At 47.1% G+C, this 20,459-nt stretch overlaps 1 protein-coding gene across 1 annotated transcript; it reads right to left on the reverse strand.

Moving 5' to 3' along the window:
* Positions 1-9,033: 9,033 nt before the first annotated feature.
* LOC137905401 (homeobox protein Hox-B8a) lies at positions 9,034-14,591 on the reverse strand. The gene is made up of 2 exons (XM_068749639.1): positions 14,159-14,591; positions 9,034-9,437 (listed from the first exon to the last, which is right to left on the reverse strand). The coding sequence occupies exons 1-2, from the start codon at positions 14,589-14,591 to the stop codon at positions 9,034-9,036; spliced, it is 837 nt and encodes a 278-aa protein (XP_068605740.1).
* Positions 14,592-20,459: the final 5,868 nt, after the last annotated feature.

Consider the following 20,459-nt stretch of genomic DNA (forward strand, 5'->3'; position numbering starts at 1 on the left):
GCTCTCATCCAAATGCTTCCTCTAACACGCCAAGGTTATTATTTCAGCATTAGATTATGTCAACAGTAAACTGTCCGAGGTTATAAACGGTAGAAACTAAAACGACATGAAATACAGGACAACATTTGACCGACCGAGATGGCCTCACCGTGGAGGACAAATCAACTGGAGCTGAATGTCCCCGACGCGCAACGCAGATTCTGATCACATCCATCGACAGACCGAACTGTAAAGCTGGCAGTGGGTTCAGGACATTCCTTAAATCGTAATAAATGTAACTTCAAACACCTTTCATCGAGCTTCACGCTCAGGGCAATAATAAAACGCGTCCGTGTTTCTGCACAACGGGAAACGAAGCCGCGCGTCTAGCGGCACGTGGATGAGAATAACAGCAGCGTGGATTCCATGCGTATATAGTTTATACCTGGCGTGTTTTCAGCCTCCTGCAACTATCATTATTATAATGGGTGCGACTCGCAGCTCCGAAATTACGTTTTAGCGTAAAATGTAAAGCAGAACTGCGCAGACAATAAAGAAGATCTAATTGTCTGGCGTCTGGATGCTTCAAAGAAATCGATTTCCTGGAATGTCCAACGCGTAACACCGGATTTGGGAGCCAACGTGGACTCTAGCCGACCTTTGGTGGTGTCTGGAGCAGGAGATCCGCAGGATCCGCCGCTTCCTCTGTGTCAATGTGGCGAGTTAAAATGTAACAGAACGTACCGCGGCGCAGGAGGCCCGGACTGTCCGCTCAATGGCCTCTGTGATGTCTTTGTGTTTGTCCTTTCTAACGGGCCTTCCGGATATTAGGGCCTGCTTCAACACCCCCGCCACGCCACGCCACCCCCCCCCCCCCCCCCTCCGCTGCGTCCCTGCAGAACGCGCAGTGGACTCCGTCTCCAGGAATATTCGTTTGGATGTGGTGGAACTTTGAGTTTCCCTGGAGAACAAGTGATTCTGGAACTCAAACTCAGGTGAACTGCAGGTGAAGGGGCGGGACCCACAATGGCTGGAATGCAGTTTGAAAGTCAGCCAAAGCATAACAGTATTCTGTAAAAAAGAGACTTTACTGGATCAAGGTGTTCCGGAAGTGAACGACTTCTTCATCTGGTCTGTCAGCAGCGTGGAGGACCTGGACCCAGCATAAAGAACACATTCCAGTAAAGACAACTTCATCTTCCTCTGTTCCATGAACGGAGGCTGCACTTCTTCTTCTTCAGGTTGAATCGCCTTCCCTGGTCTTCATCACCTGACTTCGTGTTTTCAGCAGGAGGTTATAGTTAAACTGCGGGAGCTCCAGTTCGGAGGAGAAACGCGGACCTCTGAAGGAAGCAAACAGGGAAGCGCGTCTTTACTTTAACCCTTTGAACAAGGTGAGGACATTTCAAGTGTTGACATCATTACTGGAGAAACGCGTAGCGCGTAGTCTGAAGGGTTGTGTGTGTGTGGGGGGGGGGGGGGGGGGGGGGTAAAATGTGCTTTCCTGAGAACTTTCATCGTGGGAGAGAATACTTCAACACGCCAACGTCAGGTGTTCCTGATTTGTAAAGATTTGTTAAAGCAACGTGACAAACGTCTGGAAAAACCTAATCCTTATACCTCCTTTCTAAAATTACTACTACTACTACTACTACTACTTGTTTCTTTCACGTCACGAGGCTAGCCAGTGATGTGTGTTTGTTCGTTTACTTTTATTGATTAGGATTTTTACACAAACTGGACTGTCTTTTCTTTTCATCATTCATGAAACAAAGGAATGGCATTTTGGGAATTTTCTTTCCCCTTTCCTTAACCAAAAAAAACCTATTATTTTTTCATATATATATATAACTTGTTCATTATTCATTATTCGTTACAATGTCTCCAGTCACATAACAAGAAGTTTTACCTGACTGTCTGTCAATTTTCTTTTTTTGTTGTAGCAATTTTAGTTTTTGTTCTTGATTTTTATATATAAATAAAATCTTACATGCAAAGAACTACATTTTTGTCTGAACACACAAAACATTGAATATACATAATGCTACATTATGAAATTATTGTTACATTTAAACCTTTATTTAATAGAGCATGTTGCATATTACTGCATCATCAAATATCATTTGGATATTATTGGAGTATTTTCTGCAGTTTGTAGATTACAGGATCAAAAACAGGATAAAAGTTATATTCTTTGATCAAATGAAAGCGCAGACTGGTCACAGTGGGGGGCACATAGCTAGCAGCAAAGCCAGTAAACAGACTGGATGCTTATAGTTAGAATTTTAACAGTGAAATAATAATAACGTGCTGTAGAAACAGCAGATGAAAGACAAATACGTTATATTTATCTGACGGAGATCTGCGCGCATCAACATTGTCTCTTTATGTTGTTAAACATATGAATAAACTTCCATCCAACAGACTTAAGCTTTTCCTGTGGTGAATAATATAATATAATATAATATAATATAATATGATATGATATGATATGATATGATATGATATGATATAATATAATATAATATAATATATGATATGATATGATATGATATGATATGATATGATATGATATGATATGATATGATATGATATCATCCTCCGGTTCTGGAACCAGATCTTGATTTGCCGTTCCGTGATCCACAGCGTGTGCGCGTTCTCGTGAGGTACAGAAAAATACAGAAAAAACTAATCGATGAAAGGAACTAAATTAAAAACAGAAAATACAGATGACGAATAAATTATATATTTGTTTTACTGCAAGTTTATTTTTCTGTTAATTAAAAACAAACAAAATAAAAAATGGCAAAAGTGAATTTTCAGATACAATGAGATGCAGCTGATTCACCATCAAAGAGTAAAACCGCAACTATATAATAATAATAATAATAATAATAATAATAATAATAATAATAATAATAATAATAATAATAATAATAATAATAATAATATATAAATAATATATAAATATAATAATAATAATAATAATAAAGGAGTGCACATTTAAACTAAAGGCCAAGAAGGACGATGTGTTGGTTCTGTTGGTTTTTGATGTGGTTCCACCGTGTCTGGGCCGCGGTTCGACTGTGTATCTAGGCCTCGGTTCCGTGGTTCGACTGTGGGTCTGGGCCGCGGTTCCGTGTTTGCCTCACGCACACGAGCTCAGCGGCCGCGTCATGAACAAACGAAGCCAGGAGAAAACGAGGGAACGCGCTGCGACTCATGTTGGACCATTACTCATTTGATTTGTAGAAAAGGAAAGTGAAACGCGCACTAGTGCGCGCGGAGTGAAGCGTGCACAGAGTCCAAGCTGACCTTCTCTTCATGAGGTCGCTCAGCGCCTGAAGGTGAAAATAAAGAACTGGGTCACATGTTTGCGTCACGGAGGTTGTCTGCAGGCCACGCAGACACACAGTCCTTCACTTGGCTGATCCTGATCCTGATCCTGATCCTCATCCTGATCCTGATCCTGATCCTGATCCTGACGTGGGAAGACACCGTGGTTCATGACGCTGGGCTAAAACTGCTGCGCTCAGCATTTTTCTGATCAGAAAATCACGTTTTCAGCAAAATAGATCAAATAAAACTTGGAGGTGCTTGAGCTGCCTTTCTGCAGCTCTGCTATGGTAACCCTGGACTGCAGGAAAGCAGCAATAAAATGTCGTAAAGCATCAGCCGGCTCTTTGTGGCTGCTGTTACTGAAGGATCATAGACGTGTGAGGGAAGCTTTGCTGTGATTCTTCTGGAATCCCAGGAGCAGATCTCACACGCGCACGCACACGCACACAACAGCATGACCTCTGGCTGGGAGATTAAAAAAAAAAACTTCTGTCTACATGCTAATCAACAGCACAGCCGACCACGTCGCTGCGTCACAGACACCTGACGTAAATCCTCCGGACATGAATGTTCTGTTCGTCGGTTCCGTGACTCCAACCGAGCTAAAGAAACAAAATGGGCCTTACTTTGAGTCGATATTGATTTGCAGGCAAACAGAACTGGGAACGGGACAAAGCCGGTCCACCGATGGCGAAACGGGACAATTACATTGTGCAGCTTAAATCTTTACATGACATTAATTCTCTATTTTGCTGAATTTTAATTTGTGTCGAGCGGCTTTAAAGATGCATGTTGCCATGTTGAATTTAGAAAACACATATTTGAGGCCAAACGCTCGTTTCTCTTTTGTGTGTCTGTGTTTTTAATAAAGGCTGATGGAGCATTCCATTGATAATTTAATGACTTTGATTTGTTTTACAGTTGAAGAGTGTGTGTGTGTGTGTGTGTGTGTGCGTGTGTGTGCGTGTGTGTGCGTGTGTGTGAGAGAGAGAATTCATCTCCACTCGTACTATTTCTTCTCTGCTATCACGCCGTCGGCGGTGATTTATTTGCGTTGGAGCTGGAGCTGGAATTCTCGGGTAATCAACAACAAGAAGGGACGCCATTGTGCTCTCTTTCTCTCTCTCTCTCTCTCTCTCTCTCCCTCTCTCTCTCAGGAGCTTGAGTGCCTCCGATAAGCGCTCGTGGGTTTCGCTGCTTTAAAGGGGGAACATCCGGGACTTCTCCTTCAAATCATCTCCAGAGCCTTGGACTGGAAACCGATCTAAATTAAAATCTATAAATTCATTATACAGGCTGTCTTCTAGACCCGCCATTACCCCTCCCCCCAGACGAACACGCACGCACAGCAACACACGAGATAAAGCTTTTCTATTTCAGTTTCAAGCGAATCACTTCCCCTCCAAAAACAATCATTCCCCTCCTTCTGCTTATGTGGCACATAAACTTTCTTTTCACTAATTTCACTATTTTTCTGCGCTATAACGCACAGACACTTAAAAACTGAGTTGCTTGATGGATTAAAAATAAAAGATGCAGACATGTAGAGCCTAAATACACGCGCATGTCCTCTGATTTAACTTGCACCGACATATCCTTGAACGCCTTCCATTCTACGCGCGATTTACGCACAGATTCCCATCTTTACGCGCTACTATTGTCTATTGTAATACAAACAGAAAACTGCTTTTTTGCGGTCTGTGTTTGTTGCTGCCGGGCTCCTGCCCCCCCCCCCCCCCCATCCATTCAGCATCCATCGAGGTAAAGGGCATTCAGAGATCAAGCTCATCGGCTAATTTATAGGGTTTAGTATTAGCGGTTAGCACAATGGGCTTTCAGTGAGCCCGCTACTACCGAGAGAGAAACGCAAATCTGAATATGAACGAAAGGAAGATGACAGTTTCTTTGCGTTCTCTCCTCTTCCTCGCTGCTTGGGATAGAACTCCAGCCACTCCTGCGCTCTTGTGTCCAGTTCTTAAACACTAGAACACCTCATGAATATTCACCAAGTCTTAAATCATGGTTTTATGGAGGTCGCAGAGCCATAAAAGATCTGCAAAGAGAGAGAGAGGCTGTAAAAAGTGACAGCAGGGAAAAGGCATGCAGGCAGGCATGGTTCAGGTACCGACAGTGGCCGCTGCGCAACCAGGCCGGCAGGAAGGAGCGTTTGAGGAAGGGGCGCTTGGATCTGCTGCTTGGATCTGCTGCTTGGATCTGCTGCTTGGATCTGCTTGTATGTTCCAGCTCGTTATGAACATGTTAACCATATTTGATCAACACCGGCACCAGATCAAACCACAGTCAGAATAAAGCATGGAGGTCCTTTGTTAAAATCTACCCCCCTACAAAGGTAGTGTGTGTCTGTGTGTGTGTGTGTGTGTGTGTGTGTGTGTGTGTGTGTGTGTGTGTGTGTGTGTGTGTGTGATCCTGAGGTTGTATGCTTTTTAAATCAAAGATGGCAATCATCAAGCATCCCACTTTGTAAATCGGAGTTGGGAGGCCTGGTTGCTGAATCCACTCTTTCTCCACCTGTTTCTGATCCAGGGGTAGATTCGTAGTCCTTCTCCTTTTAACTGTGGCTGTTTTGCGTTTCCACGTGCCTTGCAGGGCGTCTCGCTGAGCCTGGAAGTCGCTGAGCCCAGTTGAGACCGACAGTGGTGCCGCTCCGCTGCGGCTATATACGTCTCCTCCGTGGACGTTTCAGCTGGTCCAGGCCGAATACTGCCGAGCTGGGTCCGCCTCACGAGAGATGTCGAAGGGATCAGCGAAAGAGCCCCCCCCCGATTCGCTGTCCCACTGGGCGGGGGGACGACGACACACACACACACACCCGCTGAGGGCGCACGACGAAGACGCAGGAGCAAAGCTTGTGATCCAGTCTGTGAAAAGCAGCGCGGGGCCGTCGCTGGATTGTATTTGGAAAGCGGCTCGTTGGCGACGTCATAATTTGGCGCCAGTGATTTGTAGACCAGGGCGCTTTGATGTCGACTTTTTACGGTGCGCCGTGAATTACTGGCGCAGTATAAGTGTCTAGATTTACACCAAACTCACCCCCCCCCCCCCCCCCTCCTCTTCCTCCTACCCTCACGGACCACGTGACTTTCAAATGTCCAATGGTTGTACCGGGGTTTCCCACCGGATGCAAATGATAGACGTTCCCTGAAACATGTTGTGGGGTGTGTGTGTGTGTGTGGAGGGGGGGGGGGGGGGGGGCTTCAACGCACTCACTGCGTTCAATAGAATGTAAATCTATAAAGTAATCGGTTCACGGAGACTCGTGAGGAATCGAGTTTGAGGCCGCTGGGATGGATCATTGGATGTTTGGTTGGCTGGACGTGCGCGAGGTGACGAACACAGAAGAATGCTTTCATCTCTTTCACGATCGCCCACGCGCTTTCTGTCGCGCGCACTACAAGCTTCCACCTCGAGTAATAATCAAAAGATGAAGATTTACAGGTTAGCGTTTCTCATTAGTGCGTGATCTTCCTTAATGAGGGCAGCGGAATCTCTGCAGACTGGCGTGACCTCTCTGTCCGCAGACCGGGCGTGGGTCCTCCACGCACTGTAAATCCACACTGATAAGAGAAACACGTTTGATCCTGAGTGGTGGTTCGAGTGTCGCCGCTCTCTGCAGGCCTTTCCAGATAAATCACCTCCACGGGAGAGAGAGAGAGAGGAGTTCCGGCGTCGCTCCACCTTCGGGTTCGGGTCCAACAGGACGTCAGCGCGGCGCTTCATCCACACACCTGAACAAAGATGACGTCATTCCTTCCTGTGGATGCTGCGAGCAGCGCTCCGCGTGTTCGTCGCCTCCCTTCTCCGCAGGGATGGATTTTTAGCGAGACAGGCTGCATTTTATTTTATTTTATTTTTTTACATGCACCGTATTTAACTACAGTATATATAAATAAAATGATCAACTGCGTCTTGGACTCAAAAGACGTTGGCAAAAAACAATTCAAGCACTGAAACAATGAATCCACATCCGTTTAAACAACAAACAAACAAAACAATAATAACAACAAAGGAATTCTTGCGCGACATTGTCTGGTCACATGCACGTTTCTCCAGGTGCACAGTGGATCCCCGCCGCGCAGTGATCTGAGGCTGGAGGTAAATGTCTAAAGGCCTGACTCAGTTCTGGAGACACGTCGCGCAGATGTCGGACAGATGTTGATGGAATGTTCAGGAAGCAGCAAAGAGCAACGGAGCCGGTGGACACGAAGCAACACTCAGAACGTTCATTTCAAAATATGAATTATGTCATCCTGAGATGTTTGTATATAAAATGTCTCACATAAATAAAGTTGTCCTCCCCCCGCCCCCCTGCTGTGTTTCACCTCCTGTTCCACAAATTAAACGCACTTGTAAATATTCGATATATCCCTGCACAGTCCCCACAAAGTCTGTCTTTCCACTGTGTGCTGCTTAAATATTGATGCTGGAAGTATTTGATATTCCCATATGGAAACACTTTGTCCTCGTGGTGGTGATGATGATGATGGAGGACAGTGGAGTGGTGAAAGTATAAGCCTGCAATAACGTAAGTGGGAGATGAGGAGCAGACCATAAATACGGCGCGCTGGATGTGGATGTGCGTTGTTGGTGGTTGAGGGTGGTGGTGGTGGTGGTGGGGGGGGGGGTCGGCTGTTTTAAGTGGACATTTCCGAGTCGAGGTTTGAATGTTTGGCCTCCTGAACTGAACGGGTTTATCAGTCTGGTGTGACAGAGGAGAGGAGAGGAGAGGAGAGGAGAGGAGAGGAGAGGAGAGGAGAGGAGAGGAGAGGAGAGGAGAGGAGAGGAGAGGAGAGGAGAGGAGAAGGAAAAGGAAAAGGAAAAGGAAAAGGAGAAGGAAAAGGAAAAGGAGAAGGAGAAGGAGAAGGAGACGGAGAAGGAAAGGGAAAAGGAGAAGGAGAAGGAGACGGAGAAGGAAAGGGAAAAGGAGAAGGAGAAGGAGAAGGAGAAGGAGGAGGACCTACTCTCTCATTTCATTTATTCATTATCAAGCGACGGCGGATTATTCCTCTGATTCCGGATTACGCGTCTCCTCTAGATTCACATTAAACGCAGAAGCCCACATTGTATTCCTTTTTTCTCCTTTTTATTCCTCATGAATGTTCTCTTTATTCATCTGCACTGTGCGCATGCTTTTTACCCCCCAAAAGAGAAAAGAAGACAACAGAAAACAAACACCATCAATCAAAAACGAACTAAAACGACAATTAAAAGTGTGTAAAAAAGAGACCCGACCTACTAAACCGGCATAAATAGGCAGTTTCATGTTGTTGGAAATGTCATTAAATCTACGTCATCGTCAATCATCGCCAGAACAACAACCACAACAACAGAAGTGAGAAGTACAGTAAAAAGTGCACCGTCATCATTTTAACTTAAATCTATACAGCTGCCGAAGATAAAACGGTTAAAGATAAACTTCTACCAATAGAAATGTTTCCACAGGGAATCGCCTTCCCTTCTTTTAAACACTATAGATTAGACTATGCTGCTCTGATCGATCCTTCTGTTCGTCCCGCGGTTTGTGCGTCAGCAGAGTCCGTCCAGAGAATCCCATCCATCGATTCAATCGTGAAGAAAGTCGGGCAGTCCTGCATGAAGACAGCCCCCCCCACCCCCTCCCCCACCCGCCCCCATCCTGTCCAACATTTGTACATGAGTCCCCGGCTCGCATCCCCTCTTCCTCTCCCTCTTCCTCGCCTACATTTGCTTGTGTGTTTTCTCGCAGCAATCCCCAATGACCGGGGGCTGTGACCCCGCCGTGGCCGCCACGGAGCTTCCTCCTCCTCCTCCTCCTCCTCCTCCTCCACCTCCTCCTCCTCCTCCATTCTCACTGGTATCCCGCAGCTCCTTCTCCCTCCTCTCCCTCTCCACCGCTTCCTGCTCGCTCTTGCTGCTGGGGAACTTGTCCTTGTTGTTCTCCTTCTTCCACTTCATCCTCCGGTTCTGGAACCAAATCTTCACCTGCCGCTCCGTGAGCGCGAGCGCGTGCGACACCTCGATGCGGCGTTTGCGGGTCAGATACGGGTTGAAGAGGAACTCCTTCTCCAGCTCCAGGGTCTGGTAGCGGCTGTAGGTCTGCCGACCCCTCCTCCTGCCGGCAGCTACTGGGTGGGAAGACACGGGCGGGACGTTACCAGAATAATAATAATAATAATAACAGAACATTTTATAGAGTGTGTGTGTGTCTCAAATCTGTCAAATCTGTCATCGATGCTGATTTGTGCTTTTCTACATCTTGGTTGATTCATTTTTAGACAAATCCGGATCAAGAAGTCGATTTGGGATCAGACAACTCACAATCTAGGGGGGGGTCTGATGGGGGGGGGGGGGGGTACTCATTATGATGACAGAAATACCTCTGATAGGGTTTTAAACGTGTACAACTGTTTTACAGTATTCATCACTGCGCGCGCGCACACACGCACACGCACACGCACACGCACACTAGAACCCAGACCAGCATTAGCGCACATTAATATTTGATACTATATAATGCATCGTAAACACTTTCTAAAGGAAGCAGCATCCCGCACAGCAAAGATGAGGACAGAGATTAAAGAGTTAGTGACGAACAAAGACATTTCATAATAAAAGAACAAAATGTGTCAACGATGACGAGGGACGATAAAGATGTTTTATTTCTCAACCAGCCAATCACTGACTCCCATCTCTCCTTGTTTCTGCGAGGAAGCGCATAGGAGGATTACAGACGCATTATAACATTCATAAATAGTTAATTAAGGCCAGATATTTCCGTACACACTGAAAGAGACTCCTCCAATTAATATATAACCTCCGGGCTAGTCCACCTTAAACGTCTTATTCCTATAACGGAACGCCTTTTCTCTCAAACCCCGATGCCGGATTCATGCAGGCTTCGTCCCCCCCACCTGGGTGTCCGCTGAATAATATCATTTATAAAGATTGATGCTCGACGTCCTTCCCACTCCTAATAGACTAGTTCAGTGTGAAGAGGACGAATAAAACCGACATTTAACCGTAAAGGCCTGCCAGCCAGCTCCCGACACTTTATACACACAAGACGTTTGTGTAAGTGATTATATTTCCATTAAACTGTTTGTCTTCCTCTTTGATTATTGGACCATAAAAAAAAGGAGCTCTGCGCGACGGACGTGCGCGCGCGATCATAAAGCTTTGAAGGGAAACTGCTGCTTCTAAATGGCTGATCTGAAGGGAAATAAGATTTCACATGATTGGAGAGTTCAGTGTTCACAGTCCCAAAAAGAGGAAGAACAATCTTATTTCATTCTCTAATGTCATTTAAGATGCATCGCTACGCTTTAGACTGTAGCCTTCACGCACGCACGCACGCACACACACACACACACACACACTGATAATATCTTTAAACAGAAGCCACAAACTCGCGTTTCTTTCTGCGACTATCACGATCCCCGTTTCCGCGCACAGAGCGTCTTTATGCGGGCACAAGAAGACAAGGGCGTCTTTATGGACGCGCATGAACGTCTTTATGGAAGCGCGTGAACATGTCGACACTCTAAATGTCGTCTGTCTGTTTGCCTACAACTGCCACGGGCGTGCGTTGTGATTTCGCGCTGCTGGATATTAGGGAAAGTCGGCGAGTATTCAATGCTGAGAAAATTATAAAGGAAAAAAATAAAGGAAATGAGAAACATAAACAAAACAAAAAACCGACGACACGCGCGTTTTGATCAGAAGGAGCAACGTGCACGGGGAATGTAACCCCGACCCACGCTGTGCCAGTCCACGGCACCCAGCGGCACCAAACCTTTCACACGCAGTGGAGGGTTTTCCACGCGGAACAATGCATCCTAAAATCTCAGTTTTGATTTGGCACCTTGGCGTCAGCGGAGGAACGGCCTGCTCTTTAACGGTCACGGAAAACGCTCCGGCCCTCAGGATGGGGGGGGGGGGGGGGGCGTTCTGAAACCGAACAAAGCCAATTAAATTAAACCGACGCAAATTCGTGCCAGTTGACATTTTGCAGACGAGCACGCGAGAGGTTCGCCCTCGACGCCAGAAGAGGGCCGAGGCTCAAATATTCTGAACCGATTTTATTGTTGTCTTCGTTCGGAACGCGCCGCAGCAAAGGCTGATATTTATGCGTTTAGACTCAGACTCGGATGTTAGCGGGCATCGAGCTCATTCTATCCTGGGAAGGGTCGGAGTGGGCGTTCTAACATTAATGTCGGCGGTATGGAGGAGGCGCGTTCCCTCTTTATAAGACAAACTGTGAACCACGAGCCACTTAAAGGGGATGTCCAACGTAAAGGAGGAGGGGGGGGGGGGCAGCCAACGCGCTCATCATCGCAAAGCAAACTGCTGTGTGCGCGCAGAAAAGCTCCATTAAACGTCTTGACAGCCACGTTGGCGTCCTGATGCTTCCCTTTACGCGCGGGCCGGATTGCACGTTCCAAGCGTAATGTTCGGTTCGTCACTGCCGGGGAGGAGAAGAACCCCCGAAGACGTGATTTTTTTTTTTTAGCGGCGCGTCTCGCGTGTTGCCTCTGGAAGTGCCGCATGTCGGCATTGACTTGAGCATTTACGCACGAGGGAGAAATAAAATATAGCAGAAGCATTAAAGTTAAAAAATATTTAAGGCCACACAAGCAGTAAAGCTTCAGTGCAGGGAGGAACACACTGAGTCGGTGTTTATTCATTTTCTGTTTTACGCGTGGACAGAATATCAGAGGAATCTGAGTCGGTGTTTATTCATTTTCTGTTTTACGCGTGGACAGAATATCAGAGGAACCTGAGTCGGTGTTTATTCATTTTCTGTTTTACGCGTGGACAGACTATCAGAGGAACACACTGAGTCGGTGTTTATTCATTTTCTGTTTTACGCGTGGACAGAATATCAGAGGAACCTGAGTCGGTGTTTATTCATTTTCTGTTTTACGCGTGGACAGACTATCAGAGGAACACACTGAGTCGGTGTTTATTCATTTTCTGTTTTACGCGTGGACAGAATATCAGAGGAACCTGAGTCGGTGTTTATTCATTTTCTGTTTTACGCGTGGACAGAATATCAGAGGAACCTGAGTCGGTGTTTATTCATTTTCTGTTTTACGCGTGGACAGACTATCAGAGGAACACACTGAGTCGGTGTTTATTCATTTTCTGTTTTACGCGTGGACAGAATATCAGAGGAACCTGAGTCGGTGTTTATTCATTTTCTGTTTTACGCGTGGACAGAATATCAGAGGAACCTGAGTCGGTGTTTATTCATTTTCTGTTTTACGCGTGGACAGACTATCAGAGGAACCTGAGTCGGTGTTTATTCATTTTCTGTTTTACGGCCATAATCATGAAGCCACAAAAGTCCTGTCGAGGCGGTAACCTGTCTGCAGTCCCACGTAAAAAAATACAACCGAGAACATTAGCAATAAACACGCACGCACACACACACACACGCACACACACTAAAGAAATATGGGCTCCAACCCAACACGTCAGTCCCATCACGCCTAATCAGTCTTGTGGTTTCAGCTTGATTCAGTGCTTTAAGCTCAGTTTACACTTAATGCAAATAATAATAATAAATAAAATTAGTTTAACTATTTACTATTTATAATCTAATCTAATTGAGCCAATTGGGTCAGATCCGCGCGCACATGAACAACGGGTTGCGCGCACATGCACAGAAGCCGTTTAAATGTGAGCCGGCATGATTTCGGTATTTGAGCCTCTGACTCAGACAGGCCTCAGAGTTAAGTGATCACGCACGCTGTGAAGGTGCTAAAAAATACTCCCTTGTGCCATTATCATCTCCACCCCCACGCACACACGCGCGCACACACACACATACACACTGCCCCTGCGTTAACTCTAAGGCCACCGAGGAGCCAGAGACTCTCACGCAGCGTGGAGGCAAAATACAAGGCAGGGTTTATGCCGGGGTAGCTGTGCGGCTGATAACTGCCCTAACCTCTAAACTGGGGTATCTCTGGGTGCTGACGGGGTAGCTGTGTGGCTGATAACTGCCCTAACCTCTAAACTGGGGTATCTCTGGGTGCTGACGGGGTAGCTGTGCGGCTGATAACTGCCCTAACCTCTAAACTGGGGTATCTCTGGGTGCTGACGGGGTAGCTGTGTGGCTGATAACTGCCCTAACCTCTAAACTGGGGTATCTCTGGGTGCTGACGGGGTAGCTGTGCGGCTGATAACTGCCCTAACCTCTAAACTGGGGTATCTCTGGGTGCTGACGGGGTAGCTGTGCGGCTGATAACTGCCCTAACCTCTAAACTGGGGTATCTCTGGGTGCTGACGGGGTAGCTGTGCGGCTGATAACTGCCCTAACCTCTAAACTGGGGTATCTCTGGTGCTGACGGGGTAGCTGTGTGGCTGATAACTGCCCTAACCTCTAAACTGGGGTATCTCTGGTGCTGACGGGGTAGCTGTGCGGCTGATAACTGCCCTAATCTCTAAACTGGGGTATCTCTGGGTGCTGACGGGGTAGCTGTGCGGCTGATAACTGCCCTAACCTTTAACTGGGGTATCTCTATATGTTCTATCTCGCAGGTTCGGTTCTGTCCTTCGCCACACCTCCACGCATTTCTGTCTCCGGGCTCGGTTCCGACTCTCGTAAATGGTGAGAAGCGGAACCTTAAAGTCAGTCCCGAGTTTTAGTGCAGCCAATAAAACCATAAACGCGCTCTTGTGTCACTCTCTGAACGCCGCCATGTATAAATTGCCACCACTTCAACTTTCCCTCCTACATTTGCTGCCCCGCACTCCTGGGGGCGCAGCGGCTCCGCTCCTGACACGATGGGTCCGGAACATTGTGCTCTAAACAAAGTGTCGTCGCTGCGCTCCTCACCTTGCGGCCGCATCCAGGGGAACAGCTGCGTCGGGGACGGGCTCTGCTCGGTGCCCTCCGCGTCCTCGCCGCTGAGCCCTTGCGCGCCTCCCAGTTTACAGTCGCTGTACTGGACCAGGTCCGCGTCCTGGGCCCCGAAAAGCGTCTGCCGCTGCAGGGCATCGTATCCGTAGAAGTTGCCCGGCTCGCCGTGGCACGTGACCGCGCAGGGGCTCTGCTGGTACGGGTTGCTGGGCAGCGTGGAGGCGCTGTGGTGGTAGAAGTCCTGGATCTGCGGCGCGTGCTGGAAGGTGGCGCCGGAGCCGGGGCCGTACACCACGGTGGGCCGGCTGCCCGCCAGGTCCTGCGCGAAGCCGCACTCGTAGTAGTTCGGACGCAACGAGTCCCCGCTTTTATATTTGGAGAAGAGCGAGTTGACGAAATACGAACTCATTTTGTGTTGTTATTTATTGATTGGGTTTGTGTTCGTCGTGGCGGCGGGATCACGGAATCAGCGGGACTTCAGGACGCGGCTTCCAGCTTCCCCTTTCTGCTTCTGTCGCGCGCCTGGAGACCGAGAAACACCGACGCGCGGAGCGAGGCGGAGGGGTGAGGGAGGGAGGGAGGGAGGGTGAGAGCGCGAGGCAAGGTCTGCCGCCGGTGTCGGTGACCGTCGTTGTGGCGTCTCCCCTCGCGGCCGCGGCAGACGCGCGGTTGGACAGACGTCAGCCAGCGAGCGCAGTAAAAGCCACAGCCGCCACAAGAAGCACGGCGATCACACCGATTCCATAAAGTCTCCGGCGAAGAAGAAGAAAAAGAAGATGATGAAGAAGGGGAAGAAGGAGAGGAAGAAGGGCTCGTGCGCATCACAATTCCGGTGTTAGCGCTGGAAGCGGGAGCCCTGTCGCGCGCTCAAACGGCTTTTCCGTGATTTACTCCTCTGCAAATGAGTTGTTTCATATTTTCTCCCTCCCCCCTCCGTCTCTCTCTCCCTCTCTCTCTCTCTCTCTCTCTCTCCCCTCATGCCCCCGGTGTGTGTGTGTGTGTGTGTGTGTGCGTGCTTCTTTTTCAGGGATAATTTGCATCTATTATCAGCTCTACATCCCATTGGCTTTTCCACGCTCATACACAGACGCGAGCGCGCCCACACACACACACACACACGTACGTACACAAATTACACTTGTGTTTCAACACGCACGCGCTTGCCAACCTTGATGATAGTGTTCTGGCTCCAGGAGCAATGCACGTCTGTGATCATACAAAGGGAGTGAGAGAATGATAAAGAAAAAAAAAGAGGAGAGGAACGAAAGGAGGGTGGAAGAGAATAGATGCAGCATGAAGCAGGAAATCGGGTGTAGGGGTAATGAGAATTCGGCTGCACGCACGCACACACACACACACGTATTTTTTAACTTCAGAGATGAGACCGAGGTTGGTGGTGATGGAGGTGGAGGTGCGTGCGTGTGTGTGCGTGTGTGTGTGTGTTGGTGTCTCTCTCTCATTAATGGCTCCCTCTTTAAAGGAGAGAGCGCGGCTGCGTGAGGCCGAACCTGCAGCCCGAGGAGGCCGCGCCTCCAAATTGCTATTTGTTGAAACAAGTCGGAGATTTTCCATGTAATTGTGCTTTTAAACATTTAAACAAGTTATCTGAGCTCCTCGTGGCTTCCGTTCCAGCTGCAGCGGGTCTGGAAGGCGCGGATCTCGGCCCTTGTGCTCTCTGATCACGGCGGAGGCGCCTACATTTAAAGATATGTCCTCCATAAACGCGTAAGGAGGAGTGGAGACACTAATAGACTCCGAGGAAGTGGCTGTAAACGCGTTAAAACGACCCAGCTCCATAAAGGGCAAGTGTTTCTTGTTTACCTCCTTAAAGACGGGGGCTGCGTGGCTGAGCGCGGGCGCACGACCACCGGAGTCCGTGAACGCCTCACGCGCTTATTTCATTGACAGTTTGGCCGTATTTGCGTCGAGTCCCTTTTCGGTGCATGTGTAACCGGATGCGCCACACATGCGGAGCGGAGGCAGCGCGTTCTTAACGTGCACCGAATCATCCAAAGGGCGAGTTGGCAAAACCGCGTCCAAATGTAGATGTTTATAAAAAGAACAGAATTACGTGCACGATTACGTTTAATTTCCGAGTCATCAGGTCAGTGCGCGTCACCGACGGACACGTTTGTGTTGGAACGATTGCCTTTTCTTCGATTTTGTGTTCAAATGTAATCAAAATAAACACGCCATTAATCAATATTTGAAATGATTTAGTTGATCAGGCGGCCGGGAAGCTGAATCCCTTTCATCTTTACAGAGAATATGTTCTCCTGCAGGGAATCATTTCCACGCGCGTGACGTGCGTGTGATGCTTAAAAAAAGAACTGGAGAATAAATACACCTGATCAATTCATGCGTTTCATCGAATATTAGAGGCCGCAAACAGCCGTGCGCGCGAGCATGAACATGGAATAAATGGATGACGTCACAGGATGGCAGCCGCTTGTGTTTATAGATATTATTCACATTTAATCAGAGGTGACTGTTCGGTAGACCCGACCGTGATAGAACACACACACACCTACACGCGCGCACACACACACACACACACACACACACACACACACACACACACACACACACACACACATAGATGTTTCCGACCAGATGTCATATTTTCCCAAGCCTAATTTCTTGAACTTCTTCCTCCGCTAAAAGCTGCTCCAAATGTTACCGCTTGATCTCACCACGGTTCTGATAACGACAGTTTAAAATCCACGAAGACGTGTGGAACGGCAAGTTTCACGTCTCACAGAAACGCAGAACTGAGAATCACGTCTCATTGGTGGAGCAGGAGCGCCCTCAAGCGGCCGGTGGCGGTAGTGCCGGGTGGGGACGCTGCTGCGGTTCCATGGCCGCGTCCAGGCCGCGCACGGAGATGATTTTAAACGAAGCGTCAAGTTGTAATTAGAATCCAGATGCGATGGTTGATTTTGGATTTGTAGCAGAACAAGAACAGAAAATGAAAAAGTTCCAGGCGGGAAAGGACAGGAAGGATAAACCGGACACGTCTTCTCTTACAATAAATATAGTTTTGTTTGGGTGTAAACATTTAAACTTGATAAACAGCAAATGCTGGAATAAAACAAGCAGATGTGGACAAAATAAGATTACATGGCTCTAGCCCTCTGATAGCTAGGCTAGGCTAGGCTAGGCTAGGCAGCCAGGCTAGCATCAGAGTAAAACCTGCTGTAATAGATTCTTAATTGTCTCTATTCTATACTTCTTTCACTACTTTGTCTGTTCCCTCTTTCTTTCTTTCTTTCTTTTGTTGACTGAAGAATTTCCCTCTTAGATCAATAAAATAATTCTGATTTTACAGAAGGTTCAAAATAAGGAGATGCCATACACACACGCACACGCACGCACACGCACACGCACGCACACAGGCCCGGTCCGTCTGTCGGTGTCTGCTGTCTAGGTCTGTTTTGTTTTTTCTCGTGTTGGGGGGGGGGGGCGTAGATAATGTCTACTAGGATGCATCTGAGTGAGATAAAGGGAGGTCAGAGGGGAGAAACACACACACACACACGCGCGCGCGCGCACACAGTACACACTGCAAAAATACCTCAATAGAGCCAAACGGCAACAAAACCATAAAACTCCCGAGCTGAAAAGAGGCCGGGGGGGAGGGACGAGTCTCCCCCTCCCCAGGACTAGTCTCCCCCACCCCGGGACGAGTCTCCCCCCTCCCCGGAACGACAAAAAGCAGCACAAAGCCAAATAACCCAAACGGCTTCATCACAGCGTTCCTCCCAGTCCCTCCCGAATGTTTGTCGGAGTTTAGCGCAGATCAATCACTCTGTATCATCCAGAGGGTTTAACATTCCCCTAATATTTCCTCTATCCCTGCCTTTATTCCCCCCCCCCCCTTCTCTTTCTTTCGGCGTGTTTGCTTTACAGCCGTTTAGTTCTTAACCTTCAGAAATTTATACGCTATAAACTTTTATTGCCGTCATATTCTTTTATTGCGCTGCACCGCATTGAATCCTCGTTCTCTCATCTCCTCTTCTTTTCCTCTTCCTCTTTGCTGTTTTTTTTTTTTACGACAGTCGGTGGCGGCTTCTTCCGACCCGCTCCCGCATCCTTCATCACCCCCTCCTCCTTTCCGCAGACCCCCGGTGCGTGCAGCACATCCTGCCCCTTTTACGCAGTTCGGCGTTTGGAAATAGGAAGTGCGCATAACAACTGACGTGAGAGAGAAGGAGACGGAGAGGAGGAGAGAGAGCTGCTCGAGTTTTATTGGCCCTGAGAGAGAAATAGCAGAAGATATTTTTTTATTTAAGTAAAGTAAAATAAAACAAATGAAACAAACCCTGGCGGTGTCTCCGTCGGGCAGATTCCACTTGTGGTTTCACAATTACAGAAGACATAAATGCAGGAAACCTCATCTTTGCTGCGAAGCTCCGACGCGGGGAAAACAAACTGGTCGGGGATTTGCGGCTTCGAGACGCAGCCATTGAGAATGAATGCAGGCGGATGTGGATCTGCTTTAACCGGCTTCAAAGGACTGGGCCGACAGGGGAGGCGGCCTGCTGCGTGGAAACAGCCTTTCAACCTTAGTGAAGAAACCACGCGTTTATTTTCCAGTGTTTAGCTTCTTAGGTAACCGCAATAATAAAAATAACAATAACATAATAATAATAATTATTATATTATTATTGTTATTATATTATATTATATTATTATTATTGTTATTATATTATATTATATTATAATATATCATACTATTATATTATATTACATTATATTATATTATATTATATTATGATATATCATACTATTATATTATATCATATTATATGATATGATATTTTATAATATAATATTATTATTATTATTATTATTGTTATTATTATTTGTAGTAGCAGTAGTGTAGTTGTAATTTTATTGTTCAATTTTATATCTTAGATTTTTATATTTTACATTAAATATTAGATGCGGAAATATTATCCGACTGAATTTCTGTGTATTTAAAATAATTACATAAATAATTACGTTTGTAAAACTTACGTTTAAATAATTCTATAGAATTCTATAGAATTATTTAAACGTAAGATAGCAATAAAATACAACATAAAAACATAGTCCGAGTAAATCCTAAATGTTTATTTGTATTTTTGTTTATGCGTCTCGGTTTTTTTTTTTACATTTAAAACGCCACAGACTCTCTGACTGGGTTTCAGGGAGAACGTGGAGGAAAACATAACGAAAAGCACATTGAATGAAAAGCTTCTGGATTGATTATTAGTTGACTGGTCGATGAGGCTGATCATGAGATAATATTCATAAAATGCGTGAAACCTTCTGAATCTCTACGAATAATAATTGGAGCAAGTTCTACTAACATAAAGAGATGGGACAAATTGTTGTTCTTCATGTTGACACTTTTCTGTGTGGAGTTTTCGTGTTCTCCACGTGTCTGCGTGGATTCCGTCCGGGTTCTTCCTCCCACGACCAGCATTCTAGGATTGCCCGGGCAAATTAATGAATGTCTGTAGTATTTGTAGTTTTTTTTTTAAGGTGTTAAAAAAGCACATTTGGATTGCGTCTGTGCGTCCTATAGCATCGAACTGATCGCTTGCGTTATTCCTTTTGATGCTATTACTTCTTCTGCCCAGTCAGAGACATGTGGACAGCATTTGGACATCCGTCCAAGCAGTGATGAATCCACAGTGACTGATGTGAGCTGATCCATACAGCCATTTGCATCAGCGGCTCCATAACTCTCGCTGAGAGGTTTTATGAATATGAATGTATTCCCTGCTGCAAGATGAATGATAGAAGCGGCGCTGCGTAAAACAGCGTGTTCAGTGTGGAGGGCCAGAGAGGAGCTGCTCGGGGCCCACGCTGCAGGACGCGTCAGAGAAGCAGCCTGAAAATGAGACATTAAAGTCAGCGCATGTTGGATCGGGCTGAGCTGGAATAGTTTGGCGCATTTATTCTGTGAAACTATCGCCGATAAGAGGAGTCTTCTTCTGCAGCTAAATCACTGCGCAATGAGCCACTTTAGGGTTTTACGCTGCCTCACATATCCGTACGGAGAAAAGGAAGTGAGGTCTGGGAGGGGCGGTGTTCCTTTCCGGACTGTCTCCACCCGCGCGGGGCAATCTCCCGGCGGTACCGCGGAGGAGGTACCTCGGAGTCGAATCTGAGATTCTGCTCGATCCGGAGACGCGCGTGAACAGGCGCGTGAACAGGCGCGTTAACGCTGCTGATGCTGCGCCCTGTTTCTGTCGGGTCCCTGCAGCTGAAGGCCCAGCCTCACCCT

Source organism: Brachionichthys hirsutus, chromosome 16 (genome assembly GCF_040956055.1).
Source record: "Brachionichthys hirsutus isolate HB-005 chromosome 16, CSIRO-AGI_Bhir_v1, whole genome shotgun sequence".
NCBI classification, from domain to species: Eukaryota; Metazoa; Chordata; class Actinopteri; order Lophiiformes; family Brachionichthyidae; genus Brachionichthys; species Brachionichthys hirsutus.